The sequence below is a fragment of the Saccopteryx bilineata genome, chromosome 2 (assembly GCF_036850765.1).
Source record: "Saccopteryx bilineata isolate mSacBil1 chromosome 2, mSacBil1_pri_phased_curated, whole genome shotgun sequence".
In the NCBI taxonomy this organism is placed as follows: domain Eukaryota; kingdom Metazoa; phylum Chordata; class Mammalia; order Chiroptera; family Emballonuridae; genus Saccopteryx; species Saccopteryx bilineata.
Genome location: NC_089491.1, coordinates 341,363,310 through 341,388,122, shown reverse-complemented (window position 1 = coordinate 341,388,122; position 24,813 = coordinate 341,363,310). Strand labels below are relative to the sequence as shown.

Here is a 24,813-nt window from a genome sequence, read left to right as displayed (position 1 = left end):
CCCAGCCACTGTGAGGCCACCATTCTTCTGTTCTTCAAGATCTATGAAGGTAAAGGAGTTGTTTTGGGACAAGAAATATGCCCAGTGAAATGAAACAGACCCCGTAGGGCGCAATCTTAACTCCACAACTGCAGCAGTGACTGGCTACCTGGGTATGCACATGGAAATTACAGGGAAATTTTGGTGGGAAATAATCAGGACTAATCAGAGGGTGTATCTGACAGAGTATACATCTGTAGGCACCCATCTCCATCAACTGTGATACTATAGATGTGTGTCCCAAAGCACTGATCTCTAAACTTTTTTGATTGTGTACATTCATAGCAGTAAACATCTTGTGCCCCTGCCACAGTCTTTGTATCTGTTTAAATCACATATGTGTACTACTGAATCAATACATTACATATATTTAAAACATAAAATAGGAATAAAAATGTTTTAAAAATGAAATATTTTCAAAATATTTTTATTTATTAACAGTAAAAAAAAAGTCCTAATTTTTCTCAGTAAAGATCAAGTTTATTTTATTGAAAACAATGTAATCCAGTGTGTTTCATTATCTTTAAAATCTTGATTTTAACACATTATTTCTGACAACCAAATCACATAGTGATAAACATTTCTAAACATCCATTTTCAAATTTCTCTCTTCTTCATTGTATGATTTTTTAAATACAGTTAATGTCTCACAGATTTTAAAAAGTTACTTTTAAGTTAAAGAGACCCATTCAATATGTCCATTTCTTTTAAAATATCAGCTAGGCAGCTGTATCCATCAGGGTTCATGCCATTAAGGTGCTCATGGCACTATTAGAAGAGCTGCAGGAGTTAAAAGACGTTGCCATTAACATTCAGAAGTTCAGAGTATTAGGAGGTTGCTGCTGTCACCCAGATCGGAAAAATGCAGGACCCCTACTGCAGATCAGAGCTGCTCCCAAGTACTGAGGTGGGGGCTGATAGAAGGTCACTCGGAGGATACCACAGAATTTTAATTCTAACTAGGCCTACCCATTTTGCTAGGTGCTGCCAGAGAAAAAGGAATGTCACTTTTTCCTCCTACCTATAAAATCTCATATAAATACACTGACAGAAAGAAATCACATGCAGAACCTGGAAGGCAAAGGCGTTTGGGAAATGTAGTTTCCATAATTCTAATCCCTGTAACACAGCACAGAAGGATGTGGGGATGATGCTGGCAGCCAAAAAGCAGGCTTTGGGGATACAGCAGCATACTCCTGATAGCTTCTTGTCATCACAGAAGAGGACAGCAAATGAGACCCTTGCCTGCTTTGTATAAGAAAAATAGGTAATTCATGTTTACATTTGACAACTTTCATAAATAGTTTTCAGCAAGATAATCACTCAGTCTCTATGGTTTACAGGGTTTTCATGGGTACCTCCTTTTACATAGTAGTTTCTGCTACTTAAAGTTCTTTTAATCAAATTAACCTTATTGACAACATCCCATAGCATATAAACTGCAGTGTACAATAATAACTCGGAAATGAACACGACTATTAACACACTCAAGCCGAGAGCAGTTCATTCCTGTCCCCACCATTCTGTTGTTTTGTTGTCTCCTGCATAAACTTGTGGGTGGTTCACGCAGCTTTTCCAGGAAGTAACAGGGCAGTTAGCCTTTTTCTTTGGTTTCAAAAAAATTCCAGTCTGTATAACATGAAAACTCCAAACTTCAGCCAATAAAACTTCTCCTCATTGTCAGCTAAGGCTGGTGGCCAGGGGATGAAAAATTATTTCCAGGGCGGGCTGGAAGACAGGGCCAGCCCCTCCATCTCCTTGGTCTGCTTCTTCTCCTCTCCAAATGCAACATGCTAGTTGAACAAGCTCCTCTTGTGAGGGATAACAGAAAGCAACTTTGTCTTCTCACCAGGGCCTACAAACCTGCTGTCATTATTTGTTCTTACACCTGGATGAAATCGATAGCTTTTCCAGTCTCTTAGTCAATAAACAACAGGTTCAAGAGTTACCATCATTTTTAAAATAGTCTCTTTATCTAGGTATTAACAAGTCTCATCCAGTATCATGTCAAAAATTCAAATGTCAGTTAACTTAAAATATCTCCCCTCCTCCACCTTGGAAATCTCACTGCCAATGGGGTTCCTGGTCAGTGTCAGTTCTATGTCTCATGCTCTACCTCCTCCCCACTTGCTAGCTGCTGTCCTGTTGTAACAAGGGAAGTGAGAAGAGGGAAGGTCTTACTTGATTGGTAGAGTTGCAAACTGGTGTCAGTGTCCCCTGGGAGTGGCAGGTTCCAGTGTGCCTTCTTTGCTCATAGGCGCGTTCTTGTGGATTCTCATTTCTCCATCACTGGGGCTATCTCACCTGTCACACCTTGTAGGCTGGTCATGCCTTCTCTAGTGACTTAGGTGTCCTAACCCAGCCCCTTCGTTTCCGGCAGCCTCCCCTCCACTGAGGTCGTTTCATCCTAGGTGTTCCCGTGCTGGGTTCCTTCTTAAACTGACCCTCGTGGCTTCCTTTCTTAACAGCCACATCAGGCCCACGGAAGCACAGGAACAGAGAGTGCCAGCCGCTCCACAGGCAGCCTCCTCTCTTCTGTCTTCGCAAGGAGCTACCCATCTACAATTTGTCTTGAGACTTTTACGAGTGAGTCAGACACCGGTCCCCATGTCCCTCAAACTCCAAGACGTGTCAAGCTCTCCAAATGGTCCTCTTGAAGTGCCCCCCTCGTGTGGCAAGACGCGAAGAGGAAGCACCCCCACCCTCTCCTGCTCGGGAGAAGGGAACCGGTCCAGCATACTCTTACAGAGCCTGCAGGTGGCAGCCGACCTAATCCTTCCCAGAACGGAGCTAGTGCTTCCCGGTTTCACAATCTCTTAGCATGTGGTGCACCGGTGATCTAGCTCCTCCTCCCTTTAGAAGGTGGACGGACTTGGCACCTACTGTTTTGTTTTCGGCCTTTGGGGTTTCTGGGGAAACTGACACAGAAAGAGTCCCATTTTAGTAAATAAAATGACCACTGTCAGCCCCTCCTCCTCCTCATGGAGCTCCTGTTCTTCATCCAGACACCTGATGCACTGGAGGTGACATGGGACAGTCTGACTTCTGAACTGGACAGTGCGACTGTCAGTTAATATAGCACTACTAAATATTTACATATTAATAAATTCTAGTTTTATACTAATTACATTAATACTTATATGTTATCTGGTTATAGATGTCATTTTTATACAAAATATTTATAGGATTTTGGTTTTTGACATTATATTAGATGTACAGAGAAATTTCTGTCAGTATATAAGACACTTCAAGAGTGTTGGATGAAATTTTAGCATACGTTTCAAAGCATAACAGCAGACAGTGACCTGAAGGAAGCGAGAACAGGAGGTCAGAGAGGAGGAGGAATGGGTAAAAGAGTATTAACAGCACCTGCTTTGAGGACATCTGCTGATTCCCAGTGGCCTTACCTCTGGATTTTAATTTGCAGTCATAAGGAAAGAAAGCCTCAGACTAGCACGGGGGGAGGTCAGATCATAGATTCTTGCAAAATGATGAAAGCCCAATGAATGGCCTCATCGCTGGGAATGAAATATATACCTGCCCTCACCAAGAAAAGACTTTTTGGCATCAACCTCAGCTCAGGATGGATGACAGATGAGGAACCTCCTACAAGAGTACTTAACCACCAGCAATAACCATTCACAGGCATTTATGGCTGAAATTCATCCTATCTCTGTGGCCGCAAAATCCTTAAGCTGAACATTTACTTTGAAGTGGTCCTGGGTTGGTGGTGTTCCTAGGAGCCTGGAAGAAGCAAACTCAAATACTCTTTAGAGGAAAACACTATAAATCCAGGTCTCAAAGAAGGCCCATCACTCACATTCCAAAGTGCATGGATAAATATAATAATAAAAAAATCACCAAACAGAGAGAAATAAATCACTGTAATCAAGTTGACAAAAACCAGTAAACTGCAGAATTGGACCCACATCTTGGCTCAAGGTCTGACTCTGGTGCCTGGGACCTCTCTATGGGAAATGCCCACTGATGCCAGCGACCTTGGTCTCTCCCCTTAGTATACAGCAACCACTAAGAAAGCTGATGACCTGAGGAGAAAAATGAGCTCATAGGTAAAAATAATCAAGATATTTAAGAAGTACAATCACAGTAAAAGAGAACAAACAAAACAAACTATCCTAGACAAACCGGAATGGAACAAGACAGATCAAGAACTTAAAATAAGCATAATAAAGATCCTCAGAGGGTAAGAGGATAATGACAGGAAACAAGCAGTCATACAGAACCAAATGGAAATATTGGGTACGAAATACATACTAGTTGAACAAAACCAACAGACTGAATATACATACAGAGAAACTCACAGCTGAGAAATGAATAATGGTCTATATCTGTTCAAGGAATTTTCCCAGAAGGTAATGGAAAGAGATGGAAAATATGAGCATATAACAACAATAATCATAATGTCAACACCTGTAAACATGAGTTCCAGAAAGGGAGAAAATGGGTTTAGGGAAGAGAATATTTAAAGGAATCGTATGTAAAGAATTTTCAAAAGTTAAAGGACTCCAAACATCTCTAGGAGAACCAAACAAAATAAATACGGTAAATGTAACATTTAGACAACTTATGGTGAAATTTGAGAACATTAAAGGCAAAACAAAATTCTAAAAGCTTCTAAAGAAGCAGAATAGTCCACAAAAGAATAAGGATTAGATTGACATTAGTTTTTCTAATAGAAACACTAGAGACAAACAGACAACAAAAAACTATAGTGAAATCTATTTTGTAAGTGATGAGAAAAATATTATATCCAGATAAACTATTATATAAATGTGAGGAATCAAAGATGACACCTTCGGACATATAAGGCCTGAGAAAGTTTGCAGCACAAAGAGTCTCTTTGAAAACTCCTGGAAGAAGTATGTTTAAACCAATGGTAGTCAACCTGGTCCCTACCACCGACTAGGGGGCATTCCAGCTTTCATGGTGGGCAGTAGCGGAGCAACCAAAGTATAAATAAAAAGACAGATTTAACTATAGTAAGTTGTTTTATAAAGATTTATTCTGCCAAGCTTAGCGAAAATCTGACATAAAGTACTTAGTAAGTAATTATTATTATATGCTTTAACTGGCTATAACTCTGCTTAATAAATTTTATAAAGTAAAGTTACTTCCCTACTTTATAAATCACCATTACTGTGGAACCAGTGGGCGGGTAGAAAATTTTACCACTAACAGAGATACAAAAGTGGGCGGTAGGTATAAAAAGGTTGACTACCCCTGGTTTAAACTAATATACAGCTAGTGCTTGACTTACAACCACGATTGGTTCCGACAGACCTGTAGTAACACGATTTGGTCGTAAGTTGAGTGGGCTATATGTACAGTACTGTGAAATGATGTTATAAAAATCTTTAAGTCATATCATAATTTTCTTTCATTATTGTTATATATCATAATTTTCTTTGTTCATTTTATGCCATTTGTATAATCTCTACACCATTTTGTTTCTTATTTTTACATTCGTCAGGTTTAAGTAAAACACTGCATTACCAGTACAACTGGTTTAATATTTGCAAAGACAATTTCTCTTGGTAGACATCTTGGGAGGGGTTTGATGAAAAATATCCAAAACACAAATTGCTGTACCGAGTCTGGGATAACAGCTGAAATGGTGCACGCGGAAATGGTAGTGCTGCCGGAAGCTGGTCCGCACTGTCGTACGCCCAGCTGGGCAACACTTGGGCTGCCAGACGCGGAGCAGTCATGGCTAGCGATTGTGGTGGTAAAGTCGAATGGTCGTAAGTTGTATAGGTCGTAAGTCGATCAATATTTGTAAGTAAATTTAACTTAATATACTAAGTATTTAACATACACATGAATGATGGCTCAATAGCATCATTCATTAGGGAGATATAAACCAGAAGTAACGAAATACCACTTTACACCTACCAGGGCAACTGTAGTAAAAGAATAAAAAAGAAAGGAAAAAATAAGAACTGGTGGGGATGTGCAGAAATTAAAACTCGTTCGCATTGGTGGGAATGTAAAGTAATTCATTAGTGTGGGACAGTTCAATGGTTCCTCAAATTATTAAACCGTTACCATAGAGACCTAGCAGTTCCATTCTTAGGTATGTATACAAAAACTCATACACAAATGTTCATAGTAGCATTATTCATAATACAGGATGGGCAAAAGTAGGTTTACAGGTATAATACAAATAAAGAATACAATAATAAATAGTAACACAAGAATTCGTTTCTGCATACTCAAAACTATAAACCTATTTTTTGCCCAACCCTGTATTCAAAAAGTGAAAATAGACCAAGTGTCTGTCAGTTGATGGATAGGTAAATAAAAATGTGATATATTCATACACATCTTATTCGAGATATAAACATCTGGGATATCAAATTTAATATTAGGGCTAAAAACATATAGAAAAAAATAAGGGGCATTATATAATAGTTAAAAAATATAAAAGGACTAATTGAACATATATGCACACAATAAAATTCATGCATGGTTCCTCGAAAAACTAGTAAGAAGAAACATCTGGCAAGAATGACCAGGCAGCCTGACCTGTGGTGGCGCAGTGGATAAAGCGTCGACCTGGAAACGCTGAGGTCGCCGGTTCGAAACCCTGGGCTTGCCTGGTCAAGGCACATATGGGAGTTGATGCTTCCAGCTCCTCCCCCCTTCTCTCTGTCTCTCCTCTCTCTCTCTCTCTCTCTCTCTGTCTCTCCCTCTCCTCTCTAAAATGAATAAATAAAAAAAAAAAAAAAAAAAAAAAAGAATGACCAGGCAGTGGATAGAGCATCAGCCTGTGATGCTGGGGACTCAGGTTTGACACCCCAAGGTTGCCAGATACCCCATGGTCACCAGCTTGAACGCAGGCTCACCTGGCTTGAGCGCAGGGTTGCCAGCTTGAAACCGAAGGCCGCTGGCTTGAGCAAGGGGTCACTGGCTAGGCTGGAGCCCCCAGGTCAAGGCACATATGAGAAAGCAATCAATGAATAACTAAGGTGCTGCAAGTATGAATTGATGTTTCTCATCTTTTTCCCTTCCTGTCTGTCCATCCCTGTCTGTCCCCCACCCCCTCTCTCACTAAAAAAAAAAAAAAAAAAAGACTGATTAAAAGAAAGGGAAAAGATGCATGAAAACAAGAAAACAGACACCACAGAGACTTGTAAAAGTGAAAAATGTATCATGCATACATTTCTAAGAAATTTCTGTGAGTGTTGATATATGGCTATTATAGGAAAACACTTGGTCCATTTCAAATCATACTCATAATCAACATTCTCAGAAAATTAGGAGTAGAACACTATCTTAACTTCATAAAAATTATATACCAAAAATCTAGGTTAAATACCATACTTAATGAAGAAAATTTAGATATTTTTCCATTAAAATAAGGAACAAAGATGCCATTTTCACCACTACTGTCTAACATAGTATCAAGGTACTACTCTAAGACAAGACAGAAAAAGTGAAAGAATTGGGAGAGGAAATTAAACTCATTATTTGTAGATTATATTATCATTTCTATTGAAAAGTTAATCAGACTAGTTATTAGAAAAAGAGAGTTTAGCAAAGCTGCTGCAAACAAACTCAACTCATAAAAACCAATAGCATTGCCTGATACCAGCAAAAACCATGAGAAAATAATTTTGGATATATTGGGTTAAGCAGAATATTAAAATAGAAACTATTAGAGCCTGATCAGGCAGTGGCGCAGTGGATAGAGCATTGGACTGGGATGTGGAGAACCCAGGTTCGAGACTCCGAGGTCACCAGCTTGAGCGTGGGCTCATCTGGTTTGAGCAAGGGGTCACTTGGTCTGCTGTAGCCCCCCGGTCAAGGCACACATGAAAAATCAATCAATGAACAACTAAGGAGCCGCAACGAAGAATTGATGTTTCTCATCTCTCTCCCTTCCTGTCTGTCTGTCCCTATCTGTCCCTCTCTTTGACTCTCTCTGTCTCTGCCACAAAGAAAAAAACAAACAACTATGAGAAAATATACTACCGTATTTTTCGCTCCATAAGATGCACCCCCCCCAAAAGTGGAGGGGGAAATGCCTGTGCATCTTAATGGAGCAAAAAATATAGTATTTTATTAAATATTTTAACACACCATTTGGTTCAGAATATTTTTTTCTTATTTTCCTAAGTGTGTCTTATGGTCAGATGCGTCTTATGGAGCTAAAAATACAGTATTCATAAAAGCTGCATTAAAACATGTAAAAGAGAACTTGAATCTACCATATGAGGTAACATAACAGAGTATAGATTATATTCTTCTTCCTAAACTACTCTACAAATTAAATTCAATGCCAATAAATCAGCTTGATTTTAAATAAAATTTGAAGATTTTGTTCTAAAATTTCTAAAGGGTAAAAATCTGAAATTAGCAGTCAATACCGAACAAGGAGGGAGATTCTCCATACTAGATACAGTCTCCCCTTTTCCAAAGGGGTATGTTTCAAGACCCCCAGTTAATGCCTGAAACAGCCGACAGTACAGAATCCTATATATATAGATATATACTATGTGTTTTCCTATACATACATGCCTCTTCACCTAAAGGAAGCACTGTAAGGCCTCTCTTTGGCTTATCTGAACTGTCAGCATCACTGCTCTAGAGTTTCGGGGCCATTATTAAGTAAAATAAGGGTGACCTGAACACAAGCACTGAAGTACCTTGACATAAGCAGGTAGTGGATAGAGCATGGAGATGCTGGACAATGAATGATTTATGTCCCCATGAGGGACACAGCAGGACAATGTGAAATTTCATCACATTACTCAGAATGGTGTGTGATTTAAAATTTATGAATTATGTCTAGCTATTTCCATCTATTCTTTTCAGGCTGCGGTTAACCAGAAAGCAAAACCACAGTTAAGGGGGGGGACTACTGTATTAGGACATACTATATATAAGTCTACAATACTGAAAAAATTATGTTATTGGCACGGAAATAAATAAAAAGAACAATGGGACAGAATCAAGCTCAGAAACAGACCCTTACGTATAGATCTTGCCATATGATGAAAATGAAATCAATGGGAGAAGTCCTAAACTACCAGGTGGTGCTGGGAAAACGGACTCACTAAATAAAGGAAAATAAAGCTGGACCCCTAGGCTATACAACATGCAAAGGTGGACAAGAGCTGGAGCACACGAGACAAAGTGAAAGGCAAACCCATAAAACCAATAGAAGATGTAGAGAGGTATCTTTGTGATGCAGGGCTACAGAAATATTTCATAACAAACCCTTCAAAACGGTAAATGTAGACAAAAAGTAGACTGATTTGACCATTAAAAAAGGTTTTCTGTTCAATAAAAGATGTCATAGACAAAGTTAAAAATCAAGTAACAGTGTAAAAATGACACATCTAAAACTGCTAAGAAATTACTCTCTATAACAAAAAGATGAAAATGCAACTGAATAATGAGCAGAGATGAACAGGCAATTCATAGTAGACTAACTAGAACCTTTCTAGTGGTTAATAAGGCATTGGAGGCAACCCAGGTACCCACCTCTAGGGGGCGCATGTGTAAACCATGGGGGATGCAGTGTGCAATACTGGACAGAGGTAAGAAGCAACACACGGGATGCACATATAGCATTGTGGATAACTAAGAAAAGTGAGAAGGAAACAGCAAAATTTATAGCACAGGACCACGTGCATAAATTTAAAGTGCATATACATAAAACAACATTACTTATTTTAGAAGAATGCATGCATAACAAGGAGCACATATCAAAAAAGTAAGAGTGGGTGCCTATGGGACTGAGGGGAGAGGGGACTAGGAGGGAGAAAGCTAATTTATTAACAAAAAGAGGGAATGAGTACTGAGTGATGATGACCATATCCTGTATACTAAGGCACATGATTCATGCATTGCTTTGCATTTGAGGTATAATAAAGCAACACTAAACTAGACACAACACATACAGTTTGTAACTGTAGCAGCCGTCTGGCTATGAAGAGAGAACTGGAAGTTTTCTGAGGGCTACCTGTGAAACCTGACATTTTGAGACAGGCAGGATCTCGGTGACATGAAATCACTGGATAAAGCTTCACCTGGACTACTCAGCTATATGAACCAAAAGATTCCCTTTACTGTCTTAACAGACCATTTTTAGAGCAGTTTCCTTTTCCTCATTAAGCCAGGGGTTTTGATACCTGCAATGAAAGAATTTTCACTGATATTTATCCATCACTCACACACACAAACACACACGATTAGTAAAAACACTGTGGCTTCTCTTAGATCTTTTGGGAAATTAGGAGAGCAAGAGGAAGCATGACTTCAAGAAGAAAAAAGGCAGAAAGGAGACAGAACAGTAGCCACCGTTTATTAGCTTTATGTGCTAGGCACTCTGCTAGGTGCTTTCCATAATTTGTCTTAATTCAGCAACAAGCCCCGCCCCGGGTACCATCACTGCAGAAAGGAGGAAACGGGCTGACATCGGGCTGACATCTTGTCTAAAGCGCCTTAGCATCACAGTGAGGACTTGTGAATGGTCTAATACCGGCCTTTTCGCCTTCATTATTTGCCATCCTACTTGAAAAAGACAGTGGGGAAATGGTGGAGACACAGACACGGGACACTGAAGAGATAAATATACAGAGACAGAAAAAGCCATGTCAAGGCACACACTGATGAGGAAGATTGACTGTTTTGGAGATAAGGACACTCATGACAAAGCAGAGCATACCTGCATCAGAGGGGTTGTCATTGTCCTTTGAAGAGCTCATGATCTCACTTGCAATGTGACTCAAAATTCAGAGCACCCAACATCAGCTTTTGTGCCTTTTATTCCCAATTTTTAAGACTTTTTGACATAAAAGATTTTCTCATGTCTTTCTCAAAGCTCCCTGGGATAGGAAGCAATCACATGGTCTAAACCAGTGGTCAGCAAACCGCGGTTCGCAAGCCACATGTGGCTCTTTGGCCCCTGGAATGTTTAGCAAAGGCCAGCTTAGGAGTGCCCTAATTAAGTTAATAACAATGTACCTACCTATATAGTTTAAGTTTAAAAAATCTGGCTCTCAAAAGAAATTTCAATCGTTGTACTGTTATTTGGCTCTGTTGACTAATGAGTTTGCTGACCACTGGTCTAGACAGACTTTCAGATCTATATAGTGCTAGGTCATTATTATGCATGCCAAAATGAATTTCTGACTGTCCATTTGCTATGCTTACACAGACCGTAAATATATAAAGGATATTATAGTTTGACCTGAGATAGTATTCTAAATGAACATCAATAGAGAATGACTACAATAAGTCATCGTGTTGCCTCAACTTTGGAATACCATGAGCTGTAAAAAAGAACAGACAGACCTCTATATACTGATGTTGAAAGTTGGAAGAAATGCTAGGTATAGTACTGCAGATATGTATGCTGAATTTGTTAAAAACTCACATATTTATACTTAGATCTGGAGAAATTAGTTAACAGTGGTTGCTCTGGGGAAAAAAAGTGGGGACCATGGATAGGAAAGAGATGCTATGTGTACTCCCTGTCAGCCCATGAACTTCGTACTATACTTAAAAAAAAAAAAACAGGAATAATCTTTTCCAAAAATTTACTACTTTAAATAAAGTAGTTCATTGTGTCTACCCTCTAAGCCTGATCCAATTTTGGGATTTAGTGGGGTCTGACTGGAAGAAATGAGTCTTCTTCCCATTTCCTCCCCCCTTTCTTCAACCAAGTCCACCTAGCTCCATAAAAACAAACAAAAAACAAAAAACAGAAACTTACTCATGTTAACCACATTCAATGAAAACACATCTAAGTACAAGAATAAAGAAAAGGCACTCCTCACACAACTCCGTCTATTTTGGGGTGTATACCCTAAGTATTTTCTTATACCTCGGCACACTTACACTTCCGCCTTTTCATTTAATACGTGCACATCTCAGGCATACCTCATTTTAAGATTTTTACTTAATATCATTTTTTTTTAATTTTTTTTTTAATTCATTTTTAGAGAGGACAGAGAGAGGGAGAGAGAGAAGGGGGGAGGAGCTGGAAGCATCAACTCCCATATGTGCCTTGACCAGGCAAGCCCAGGGTTTTGAACCGGCGACCTCAGCATTTCCAGGTCGACGTTTTATCCACTGCGCCACCACAGGTCAGGCCCTTAATATCATTTTTATTTACTTAACCAATCCCCTGTATCATGGCATTAAGATTATTACAAACTTTTACTGTTAGAGCAACACTGAGATGAATATCCTTGTACAGAAAACTCTGTACAAGTCCATTTCTCCCTTAGAAAAAATACGTAAAAGCCAAGTAGCTCCGCTTCCAAAATAAATTGGTCTTTATCCCCACCTATAGCTGCTGCTCCATGCACCCTCTGTGTAACCAGTCAAAGCTCAGGTCTGAGACAATTTCTTGCCCACATGGGTCAAGTGTAAAACACACTTCCTGTTTCATCTAGTTTTCTATATTCCTTTGAACAACCCCACCTTTTGTACACCTGACCCTCATTCAACTCAAGAATTGGTTGCATTTCTCTATCAGCTTGCTTCTTATAATCTTCACCTCCTCTTATAAACTTCTTTTAAAATAAATAGAATAATATGGAACATACCAGTATGAGTGATAATAAAAAGCATCCCAGGTTCAAATAAGGGGAAAATTATGGGTTTAAAAAAAATCTTGTTTAGAACAACTCAAGTGAAACAACTATGAGTTGATATTCTCATTCCACCTGCCTCACTCTCTCCTCTCTGTAAAATCAATAAATAAAATCTTTTAAAAAAATCTTGTTTAACAATGGCACCTTTAAAATGTTAATATATTATACATACACAACATGGTGACAACATAGTTAAATGAAAATTATTTAAGCACACATTTTTTTAAGGGGCTACCACTCCCAAGAACACACCTTTGCAAAACTGTCCTTAGTTTTTCTAATAAAGGCATTTGCAGCCTACCTTTTCCCCCATTCCTTTTGAAAATCCATCTTAATGATAATACACTGGAAATACACAGAAGTGAAGGGAGAAATAAAAAGCACTCAGACCACCACTTTGCATTTTGGGCCATGTCCTTTTCTGTATGCTCTTATAAATGACAAACTTCAATTTCTGACAAGTCGCTTTCTAGTGTGTCGCCCCTTTGCCCATTCTCTATTTAGATTTTTTTTTCCTACTCAGATTTCTAATGTTGAATTCTGTATCTACTCATCTCTTAATAATACTTTTCCTATAAGTGCTCTACAAGTAAGGCTTTAAAACATGATCACTTGACCTGTGGTGGCACAGTGGATAGAGCGTTGACCTGGAAACACTGAGGTTGCTGGTTTGAAACCCTGGTCTTGCCTGGTCAAGGCACATATGGGAGTTGATGCTTCCTGCTCCTCCCCCTTCTCTCTCTCTCTCTCTCTCTCTCTCTCTCTCTCTCTCCCCCCCCACTCTCTAAAATAAGTAAATAAAATAAATATTTTTTAAAAAGATCACTTTTGAAGATAATTTCCATAGCTACATTTCCAGCCTTGACCCTGTTAGCATCCTGGAATACACACACACACACCCTGTGGCCCAAAGGAAGAACACAGTTAACCTGCATTCTGGGATTCCCATCACCTGGCTTCTGCCGATCCCTGTGTACGCATCACCGCAGCCTGGTCTGTTCCTGCTTCATCTGTCTACTCAGAACATTCCCCTTCTTTCTTTCTCGCCAAACCCCACCTATGTTTGGAGGTCCAGCTTGACTGCCATCTACTTGACAAAGTCTTCCTAGATGTTTCTAGTCTAATTTATCCCTTGCTCTGAACTAAACATCAGGTGGCAATGGACCACACCTTTGTGACAAATTTTGAACTGTTAGCTTTTAACCCCCACATGATTGCAAACTCAATATACTGAGGGTGGGGCTATGCCCTTTACTTCTGTACCCGACAGTGCCTAGCACGGTGCGCTACAGACAATAGGTACTCAGCTACAGCTGCAAGAATGAGATATTCAAGTCCAAGTTAGTCCAATAATACAACAGACACAAGAATAATATGTACATTCCTCTTTATTTAATACAACAAACACGTAGCACATACAAAAAAAAAAACACTCATGTAAAGGCCCTGTCACAAAGGATAAACAGGAAACATCTATACTAAGTCAAATAAGGCTCCTGCTGTTAAACAGGGGTTTGCTAGCTACTGCTGGAATATGAGCAAGGCTGTTGCAGAAAAAGAAAAGAAAAGAAGAAAAAAATTGCCTGCACTGAAGGAGTATATCCATGGAGTTAATTCACGAAATTAACAGATCCGTATTTAGGAATGTTTAAGCCCTCTCATATATCCAAAATTCATCAGGGTTTTATGAAATGCATGATTTTGGTTAAAAATTTTACCTGTCTTCCTTTTCTTCTTAGAAAATAGTGACAAGTGTTCTCTAAAAACTAGAGACCAGCGAACCACCCAGTTTGGACAGCTTTACCACTGAACATCAAAGGGTGTGCAGAACTCAGAGTCAGAATAAAAGGCAAGGTGGCAGCGGAAAGAAGAATTTAATTTCTTAGCCATTTGCTGGTAGCTCGCATTTAATCGACCACTGGGAAAATGGAGGCTCAGTGCAGGGCACGGTAGCAGCAGTTTGTCCATATTCCTGCTCTGATCAGAGCTGGGAATTAAACAAGCACCGGTTCATCTCAAAAGAGCCTTATACAAACACACACACACACACACACACACACATACCCACACCCATTCGCATGTCATCACCACCCCCTTTTATTTAAATTTATTATTTCTTTACTAAAATAATACAAAAAAAGGGAGACAGGTATATTTACAAAAATCCATGGCTGGTACAGTACATAATTTTTAAGACACACTAAATGCTACAATCTTTCAGGTCCTGAGATTATTACAAATATCAACTCAAAGCTGTTGTTCAGGTCCAGTTTTTAAGGAAGAAAAAAAAAATCCCAAAATATTAAGTCACACACTTATTTAAAATACAGTATATCCCTTCAAGTTAGCATCAACGCACCTCCTTATAAATAAATGTGATATAGTCACCCCTCCCCAGGAGCAGCAGCGAGTCAGGCTCCTTCCTGCGAGAAGGGCTGTGACCCACACTGGCATGCATGACCAGCATGGGTGCTCCAGGAAGGGGAAGAGGTAACTGGAGGGGAGTTCCACTATAGAGTGAACATTCACTGGATCAGTAAGACCTATTTTTCCTTCTGTTACCAAACAAAAGTCTTCCCCTTATCAAAATTTATACTGTAATGGTGGGAACACGGGGTTAGCCAGACTAAAACCAGTATCCTTATTTCCAATCAGTTCTAGCAGATTGGTCTGCAGTCCCACAATGGTTTTTCCAACTGCAAATAAACTTGCTTGCTTGTTAAAAAAAAAAGGGAGAAAACGCCTACCACTTCATTACCTTGGTAGACTTTAACAAACTGGGGCACAAAATTTTCACCAGAGATTTCTTTTCCTCCTCTTAAGTTTGACAATACTTAGCAAGCAAACACAATGGCAAGCCTCAGACTTGCCTACTCTTCTTGAGAACAATTTGTATTTTTGATATTTTCTAGAATAGAATTTTTCAGTGACAGCCAACAAAGGACTGTACAAAGCTTGAGTCTCTGGAGGCTGGCCATGGATCAGAGGAAACTGTTTGCAGGCTGGGAACCTACCTCCATTGGTGGAAGAGCCCCTTGTTTGTCCGAAGGTCTCAGAAGGTGTATGTAATTAATTATGTAGGCAGAGCCAGGACTTTAAAAAATTGGCCAAAGTTGGCCAACTTTCCAACTAACTATATAAAACAGTAATACCTTTGTTAACAGAAAAGAACTTCTTTCTCTTTTAACGCCTCTAGCACAAACTGCAGGCAAACTTGCCAAGAACTACCAAGAAACTCCACTGTGTCACCACAGAGCACACCACCCTTGCAAGCAGCAGAGAGAAGCAGAAAGTGAGGACAGGCCATGGCTACAAAGATAGACATACAGGAGAGCTGAGGGCTGGCAAATTAAGGGCAGGCTGTCACACAGAAAGACATGCTAACGGACTGGTCTTGGTCACTGCTAACTCCTTAATATGCTGAGAGGCTGGCTAGAGCTGTTGACTTCAAAAACAGAAGTATTTCCAAGGTATCTTGGGTAATAGTCATCTTGTTTGAATGTAATTAGGTTTCCATGAGTGCTTCCTCATAAAATCTTTTAAAACTAGATTTAAGATAAAATATATAGAATTATATTATTATTAGCAAAATGGGAGCAGGTAATGTACAGAGTTCTCTAAGAAACATAAAATTGGTACTAAGGATTCATATGGCCTGTTTGACTTAAATCTCTGCACAGTAGGTTTATTCCAGGGAAGTATGAAAATAAGCAAGGCAGAAAATTATGAGAAATAAGAGTCCCTAACAAAGGCCTGCACCTCTTTTGAATAAGCTCAAAAAGTATTAAAAAAAAGTCAAGAAATGTAGCTGTTACATAATACACTAAAGAAATCTATTTTTTAATACAAAGGAGAGGAGAAAAAATTTCTCTGGTCACTGGTGATTAATCTAAATCCTGGAAACAGTTGAAAAAGTGTCAGAAACTTACGTATTAACCTGCTATAAACTGAAAATATAGAAGAAAGATTGAGAAGTATTACAGTATGAGGAAATTAAAGATCACAAATAGCTACTTTCAAGCAAACGATACTTTGGGAGCATCTGAGAAAAAAAGGAATTATTTAATATCAAGTTATGCAAAGGCAGTCAACAGCCGAGAGTCCCTCCCTAACAGGATCCCGGAACATGACTGCAGTTTTTACTTCTGAGTTCCATGGGACCCAGGACATATGGCCAAAGTGAGTGAGAAAAGGAGGTGAAAGACAGTTTAATCTTTCTTCCCCAGACTCTTAACAATGTGCAACTTAGATTCCAGTGTAGCAACTGGTTGATGAAATGGATAACTTCAGAGCTCAAACTTAAGGAAAGGAGAATAAAGACCAAAGGAAATAAAGAATTCAATATAATATTCAAAGCTATTTTTAATGAGAGTCTGACAATCTGTTCAGCTCTACAAACCTGAACACTGTGCCACAGAGTCTAAATCGTCTCCGAATTAACATTGGGATGGTGTAGCTGAACAACCCAATGATAGATACCCCATGATTCTAACTAGAGTGTTGATCCAGAGAAAGGATCTGTACTTAATTTCTGAATATAAGGTTCACATTTTAGGACAGAACACATAAAATAGCTCTATTTTAGGCTTCTGTTAATCTTCCCTAGAGGAACTAACACACATTCAACAAAACCCTTGACTTATTTCTTTGGGCAGAAGCCTTAACACATCTGTTATTTAAAGAATGGAAAAAAAGAAAAAAAATGTAGAAAATAAAGAGTCTGTTTATCTGCATAGTTGACATTTAGAGGCTACTAACTAAGGCCTTATCTCGAAAAAGCAATAAAAAAAATCAAAAAGCGATTTTTAAGAAAAATAAACCCATCCTAACAGCAGAGATTAAAATGAGCCTTGGCCAATTCTGAGAGTTAGCCCAGCACTTGGGCTAACTGCTTGGGCCTGATGCTTTTTCCTGACTCACCTGAGCTGGGAAATTTGTTTCTTACCCTTACGTGTTCTTTCCTGATCCTGAGTATATGCTACTACTGAAATCTGCACTCAACCCCTAACAATTGTTGCTCAGCATTTAGCCATAACTATACAGAAACGTAGCATCTTTTTCTCCCTGCTGTTTAAACGATCCAAGGACAGTTCTATGTATTACTACCTAATACACTGGGATAGAAGGTGGAATGAAATGATCTTTTCCTCCTTGGAGCTGGGCAAACCACCCCCAGTCTCCCTACCCCTGCCCCCGCTAAGAAGTGAATCCTGCCTCCCCTCACCCCTTTTTCTACAAGCTGAGCAGTTGCAGGCTCCAACTCTTTCATGGATAGAAGAAGCATGAATTGCAATAGTGGACTGGCTGGAAGTGTTCCCTGATGACCATGTGTAGTGCTGTCCCATCGGTGCAAAGATGGACAAACCTATAGTTACAGGAATAGTACACAACCTCCAATTTACAAGAATGAGGAGACTCCCATTCATTCTCAGAAAGTTAAAAACATAGCTATCCACTGCCAAACAATTAATATAAGGAAATTAGGTAGAGAAGATGGAAAAGTGAGGCAGGTGAACCTTTGGGATCATTTACCAATTATAATGCTCAATCATCCAAACTTTACCTAGCTTCAGCTCTGTAACCTTGGCAAAAATCACACATGTAAGAACACCATAAAAGGCTTAAAAAACTCTCTATGTATGATTAAGGAATGTAGTGTTATCCCTCCCTCCCGCTTATTAATCTGAAAGTAACCATTTTACTCCACCACAAATATAATATGCTTAAATAACAAATATGTATCTCAATTAGAATTCAGTGATTTGTTTTAAACTTAAAAATCATATGGTGCTTTTTATACCCACTCTTAGCCTCTGCAGTAAGATGATAATACTTTTTAAAATTATATAGGACGTTTTAGAAAAACTCAAAGTATTCTTGACATAGTAAAGTCTCTGATATCCCTGGGAGGTAGGTGAATATTATTATACCCAATATTCTAATGGGTAATCTGAGGCACGAAGGTTACATGATATTTCCCCTATGAGAGCAATCCGAGAGGAACACGGCAGAACAGAGGCTGCCTAGTAACAGCTTTGCTGTCAGCCATACTCCGAGGAGCCTCTTCTCTCTCCTTTGAACAACCAGTTTTCTGTTCCCAATTAAAGGGTATTTAAAAGGGGGTGCTTAATAAAATACTTGTACTGGGTTTTGAGGATTGGTTCAACTTAGTCTCCCTTAACATGTCACATCTGTTTTCAACAAAAGATGGATTCATCTAAGATACTGAAAATTATGTTATTTTGCTCAAGAGAGGAATCTAAATAACCATAAAAGGAGATTAAGCCAAATATTATCTGGCAAATGAAAAGAGAAGTAGTGAAGAGCTCTCAAAAATGCTATAGGTTTTATATGAGTGCTTCCCCCAGTATCGGAAGTCTTTCTACTTCTAAATTTATTAACCTCTGACAGATATGCAATGCAACAATATGAATTCTTCAAAATTCATTTTCCAGAAGAAAATATGATGCACTTTTAATGTTGACAAAGTTGCTAACTTCCTTGAAAACATATTAAGATATAATACTATGCTTCCAGCACTAGCTCCCCATGTCTGTTTGCCTGCTGTGGTACATACAGCTTGTGACGACCCAAAAAACTCTTGTTATTCCAATGTTTTCTCCAATATTACTCATGCCAAGATTTGAAGGGCACAGAGTAGTGGGTTAAATCCAGGAATAGTCAATGGTTCATATATATATGTATGTGTGTGTGTTTATATATATATATAGTTAACCTCTACAAACAGATATTCAAAGAGGGAAAGACAATTTCCCAATCTACCCATTTGAATTGCCTAAAAGCAGTGGAATAAACAAGGCGGGAGCCTTGCACACATTGAAAGGGGAGTAAAGGATGCAATGATACAGCAGCTAGTAATTTCATATATATTACATATGTATCCATAAATATGCCCATATATGTGTATGCAATACCTTACACATATATCCGTATACATATAAGAAAAGGAAGAATATTACAGCATGACATGACGTTGGCAAGTCTGAGATTCTTCCTCCTGAATCCCCTGACTTATCAGCCTGTATTTTAGGGTATTTAAGAGCAGTTTCAAAAGAGGGGGGAAAAGAAAGAAAAAAAGGCACTTAAAAGAGACAAAGGCCTGAATTGAGCATGTTTTAGAGGAGCGATATAAGCATTTTACCAGAGCTAAGAAATGATTTACAGAGAGTTAAACTTTCCCCCCTTAGGTTTTATAAAATAAAATTGCGTAAGTTTGCTATCAGTCATTTACCCTACTACTGCATTTTCCTTCTGCTTCATTACAAAAACAAAAGCCCCCAAAAGCAAAGCCACAAAACAAAACAAACATGATCATACATGCACAATAGAAAGTAAAAGTGCCCCATCTGAGAACACGAGGGTCAGCAGGGACTACAGCGCTCACTTCTCGGGTCTGGCCTGACTACAGGTATTCTCACTCTTCTGGTTCTAATTTAATACAACACAAGAAAACACAAATTCAAAACCTAAATGATAATCAAAAGAATACAGGGACCACTGTGCTTTTTGGTATACTTCTAAAATAAAGTATTCTAAGTCTACACATGGGTCAAATTATAGGACAAAACCTTCTAGAAAGAAAGAACTGTAAAGTAGGTTCGAGTCGACCAATACAGGCAAAGTTCGTTTTACAAATGTAGCAGCAAATATGATAGATAACTGGAGTTCTAAGAGATGCTCCCAAGGGATACAGAATTCTCATTATCAATGGCAGTTTGAAAAAACAGTTGAATTTCCATTTCAGAAAATGTCTTGAACCAAGTAGAGGTGGGAAGGGGTGTGGTGGAGGGCACCCAGAGGAGAAAGACTAGAGGTGTCTCCCCTTTCCAACCCTGGGTAGTAAACAATTTAGACCTGCTTTGGGGAAAAAAAAATTCTGGGTTAAAAATCTTTTCCAATAAGTTGTTTTCAAACAGGTGTCAAACCCACAGTATTCAAACACTTATGTGCCAGTTCTTCCTCCTACCATGTTAATATAATAAACCCTATTCAATTTGTACAACATAAAATGTTATTTGGGCTAACAACATCCATCAAAGGGGTGGTAGGCGTGAAAGAATGTACGAACCCAATCCTCTGACTTCCTCAGAATATCAGATTAACCTCCTTTCTTTTTCCAAAACCCTTTTTCTTTAGGCTGTTTTAAAACCTCGATTTCTTTTACCCTCTGATTTAAGAAGCACAGGAGAAAGAATTAGAATCAACTTGTAATGGAATTATTGCTTTCATTGATTTTGGGGGCTCTGAACAAGCTTGACACTTGGCTCCCAAAAAGTCTCCAACTGGGGCTCAGCACTGCTGTTGTGAAGACAACAGGGCTATTATTGCTTGTGAATACTGAGGATTAACTTGTTTGTACAGTAAAAGCTTTTATGTCAGTGAAGGCAATTTAAAACACAAAACAGTTGAAAACAAACAGCTTAATTTTCCTGAATTGAGAATCCCGCTGAATGGGATGTAATTAAGTGTGCGGATTATTTTTGCATTGGGATGTTGCTAATGCTCTTCAGAAATACAATTTGCCTATATCCTTTTCAATTATTCAGCATTTTAAAAAATAAGTGCAAAAATACAGTATGAGTCAAAAGTCTCTGTGCTAAAAAATAACCAATTTATATGTTTGTTTCTAAGTAAGGAAAACTATAAAGATACGTGACCATAAAGTATGGACATCATTTTCAATGTTATGATCTAGAAAAAAAAGTTTTGTATTTACATGTAAGAACTCTCTGATGATATCTATTAAGAAATATAAGGATGCTTATTTCATTTGTACAACACAAAAACGGGTCGTCTTGGTTGGAATGGATGTAAATTAGTGAAAATGTGTTGGGGGGGTGGAGTGAGGTGGGGATCTGGCAGCAGCTCCCAAGGTATCAGAACTGAAGAGAACAGAACATAATCATATATATGGACTTCTCAGAGCCAAGTGCCTTCAGGTTATTTTTAATGGTTATAAAACAATATTGAGGGAAAAACTGATAATCCTGTTTCTTCTCTATGGACTACAGAATCATTAGGGATTTTCATCACATGGCATGATTCAGAATTGATGGATTTATTAAGAAATTAAAATTATTATTCCTTAACTTAAACTAGTAATGAAGTTATACATGAATAAATATATGTATACACACATACACACACACACACACACACACACACACACACACGAATACATGCACAATTATCAGCAGGAGGATATTAACATGCACTCTGACTCCTCTCCTGGTGTGGGAAGTAAAACAAAGGCTATCTTCCCAAAGGAAAACTCCCACATAGTATTAGCAAAGACTTTTTCCCCCTAAAATCACATAAAAGCGAGAGGTATGTGCTACAATGAAATAACTCAAGAACTGGGTAAGCTTGCCTAATTAAGAAAACCAAATTTTTATCAAACATACTCAATTTAAGTCAAACCTCTGCAACATCCCAATATCCAAATATCTATCAGGATTGATGTAATGTTCTTATTTGTTTTACTATTTAAATTCTTAGAGGCAAGTAATTATAGCAATAATGTTTTGGAAATCATCATTTGCCCTTACTATAACAAGTTCTTAGAACTGAAGTTTTCAGTTATTTATTAACTCTTTTGCTATGAAGCAGGCCAATGTGACTTTGAATTCAAAATATGAGTAGGTATACAGATCTGAACAGATCTATCATAATTTATTCATAGTTTTATACACTATTTGGGCCTTTTTCTTATAAAAGGAAAAAAAGGGCCTGGTTACTAGTCTTATTTTAAACAATTTAATAGTATAGGGTGATATATAATGAAAACATACACGAGAAATCTTGCTGCTTTCAATCTGAGCTGTTTTTTAGGTTAGTCTGTCATAAACGGACCAAGCTTACACCATTTCTTGGGTACAGTTTGAAAACATTTAGAAGTCTAAATAGGAAGAAGCAAAAAAAGAGAGAGAAAGAAGAGAAAGACCAGACTGATGAAGTGCCAAGAAATCCAAATAAAATGTATCCAAACAAAAGCATAAATTTCTCCCTTAGTACCCTTTATTGTCTTATTATCCGCAGGTTTACTCACATAACAATATTCTGAGTAAATATTAGTAAAATGCTCCAAATCAATTTCCCTACACTGGATATAGGGAGTAAAAATACACTGCGATTGTTATAAAAAATAATCCCTTGTACACATCATGATTCTAATGTAATTTCTCCCTTTAAAATTCTATTTTAAAAATTCAAAAAATATATATATATATTCCATTTGAATGACCAATGAAGACGCATATGTAGCACACACTTATACCTGTTTATATCAATACTTAACAGTCACCTGAAGTACCACTAGCTAAAAGAACAGAAGTAGTGAACTGAGGTGAAGCGGGGAAATTCAGTTCCCAGGGGCAGACCCACAAGGGCTAAGAGCACCGAACCGCAGCTCTCCATCAAAGACCCCCCACTTCTCAAGAGAAAAACGTGAGCACACTCACATGTTCATAGCAAGAATGGAAATAAGAATTAACCAGTCAATACCAGATGCACAAATCACCTGAAGGACAGAGTTAAGTACCTGCTTCTGAATGGAAGATGAAAATTGACCCTTTTACAAAAAGGGGACATCTAAGTTTCGTCTGTTAAGAGCAACAGGCTCAAGTTTTTTACTTTTAAAAATCCCGATGATTTAATAATATATATCAGTGTGCTAAAATAATTTTCCTGAAGTATCTTTAGTCTACTGATTTACATGGGGAGTTGTGACACACTGGCGAACATTCAAGTTTGTTCAGGATTTTTGAGGGTACAGTATTTTCTCAGCTATGGTCTATATCAGACACAGAGTTGGTAATTTGTTTGTGGCAAATTTGCTCACAAATAGATATATGATCCTATATGATCCTACTCCTGACAAACTGGCCTAATTCCAGATAAACTGCCTTTTATTATGCAATTATGTCTAAAAGTGTTCAGATCCAACCCCCAAGATGGATGGAGTTTACCCAAATCCTCAATTTCCTTCTTCCTCCCCCCCGGGGGAAAAAAACCAAATTTGTACTTCTGTGGGTTTGACAACTGAGTCTCTTTCAAGTCAGTGAATATGGTAACTTTGTCTTTCTTTAGAAGAGATCAAAGGTCACTAACTTTGCAAGACAGCATTTCTTCCTCCTGCACCTGGCTTTAGCTCAAGTAATGTTTTCTTTTCTTTTTCCTCCTCACCACAGTGCTTGGGACGAGAGAATGTAAACATTGACAGAACAGCAGCCCTATGACCACATGAGTACTTTCCCATCAGGTAGATTCCATCAGCCAGCTGAGTGTCTCATCGCCTTTGCTTGCTGGGAAGTCACTGAGATTTCCGTGGTAATTTAGTGTCCCCTTTACTTTGGCCTCCATCTAAGAAAAGAGATGTTTAATTGGTATGGGTAGGCATGGTAATAAAAGAATAGAATAAAAAAGCAAAGCAAAAAGAATAATTAACTTGCAATTTTCATATAGATGACATTGCTAGAAAGATAACCTTTAGTAGATAATATGCTAGATACAGCATCCCAGACGCTGGGAAAACACACAGGAGATAAAGACTTAACAAGAATGACCCTCGTATCTCAACTGACGGTGGTCCAACTGGCTGTCAGTGCCCTACAAATATATACTATTTCAACAACTATTCACTGTATCTACCTCACAGCCAACTATGCTAAATGCTGAGAGGATTCTAAAGAACATAAAAGATCACCCCCACCATCAAGGGATGTGCCACCCCGTTTTATTCCTTTAGAAGACAAGGTTAAGATCATTCTTTTGCAAGTAAAATTCAACTTCTTGCCATGACATAGCATTTGGTAATGAATTCTCCATTATTTATGTGAGTGATTGGGGCACACCGCAGTGAAAATTCCAGCTCAGTCTTTGACTTGGTCCAAATGTGCAAAAGTTGAAGGAACAGGAAAATCTGCTACTGGGAACAAGGGTTTCTAGTTCTAGAAATGACTAACTTTTACTAAGGAAATGTTGCTTCCTCTATTGAACTGAGCAACCGGAGGACCCAGTGTCTTTGAAAGGTGAAAATATGTACAGGAAATTTCTAACAGGTCATTGCCTTAACAAGGAACATGAGCCCTTCCCCATCACCAGTAGGTTCAACAAGACAGAG

At 38.4% G+C, this 24,813-nt stretch overlaps 1 protein-coding gene across 3 annotated transcripts in view; it reads right to left on the bottom strand.

Annotated features, from left to right (window-relative positions):
* Window positions 1-554: 554 nt before the first annotated feature.
* UBN2 (ubinuclein 2) overlaps window positions 555-24,813 on the bottom strand; it is a 99,592-nt gene continuing 75,333 nt past the window's right edge. For 2 of the 3 annotated variants that reach the window (XM_066262420.1, XM_066262422.1), the window contains one exon: window positions 19,405-24,053. In XM_066262420.1, coding sequence (XP_066118517.1) covers window positions 24,004-24,053 — 50 coding nt within the window. In that variant the 3' untranslated portion in view covers window positions 19,405-24,003. Of the gene's footprint in view, window positions 2,958-19,404; window positions 24,054-24,813 lie in introns of those variants that run through there. The other variant, XM_066262423.1, reaches the window with a different exon arrangement.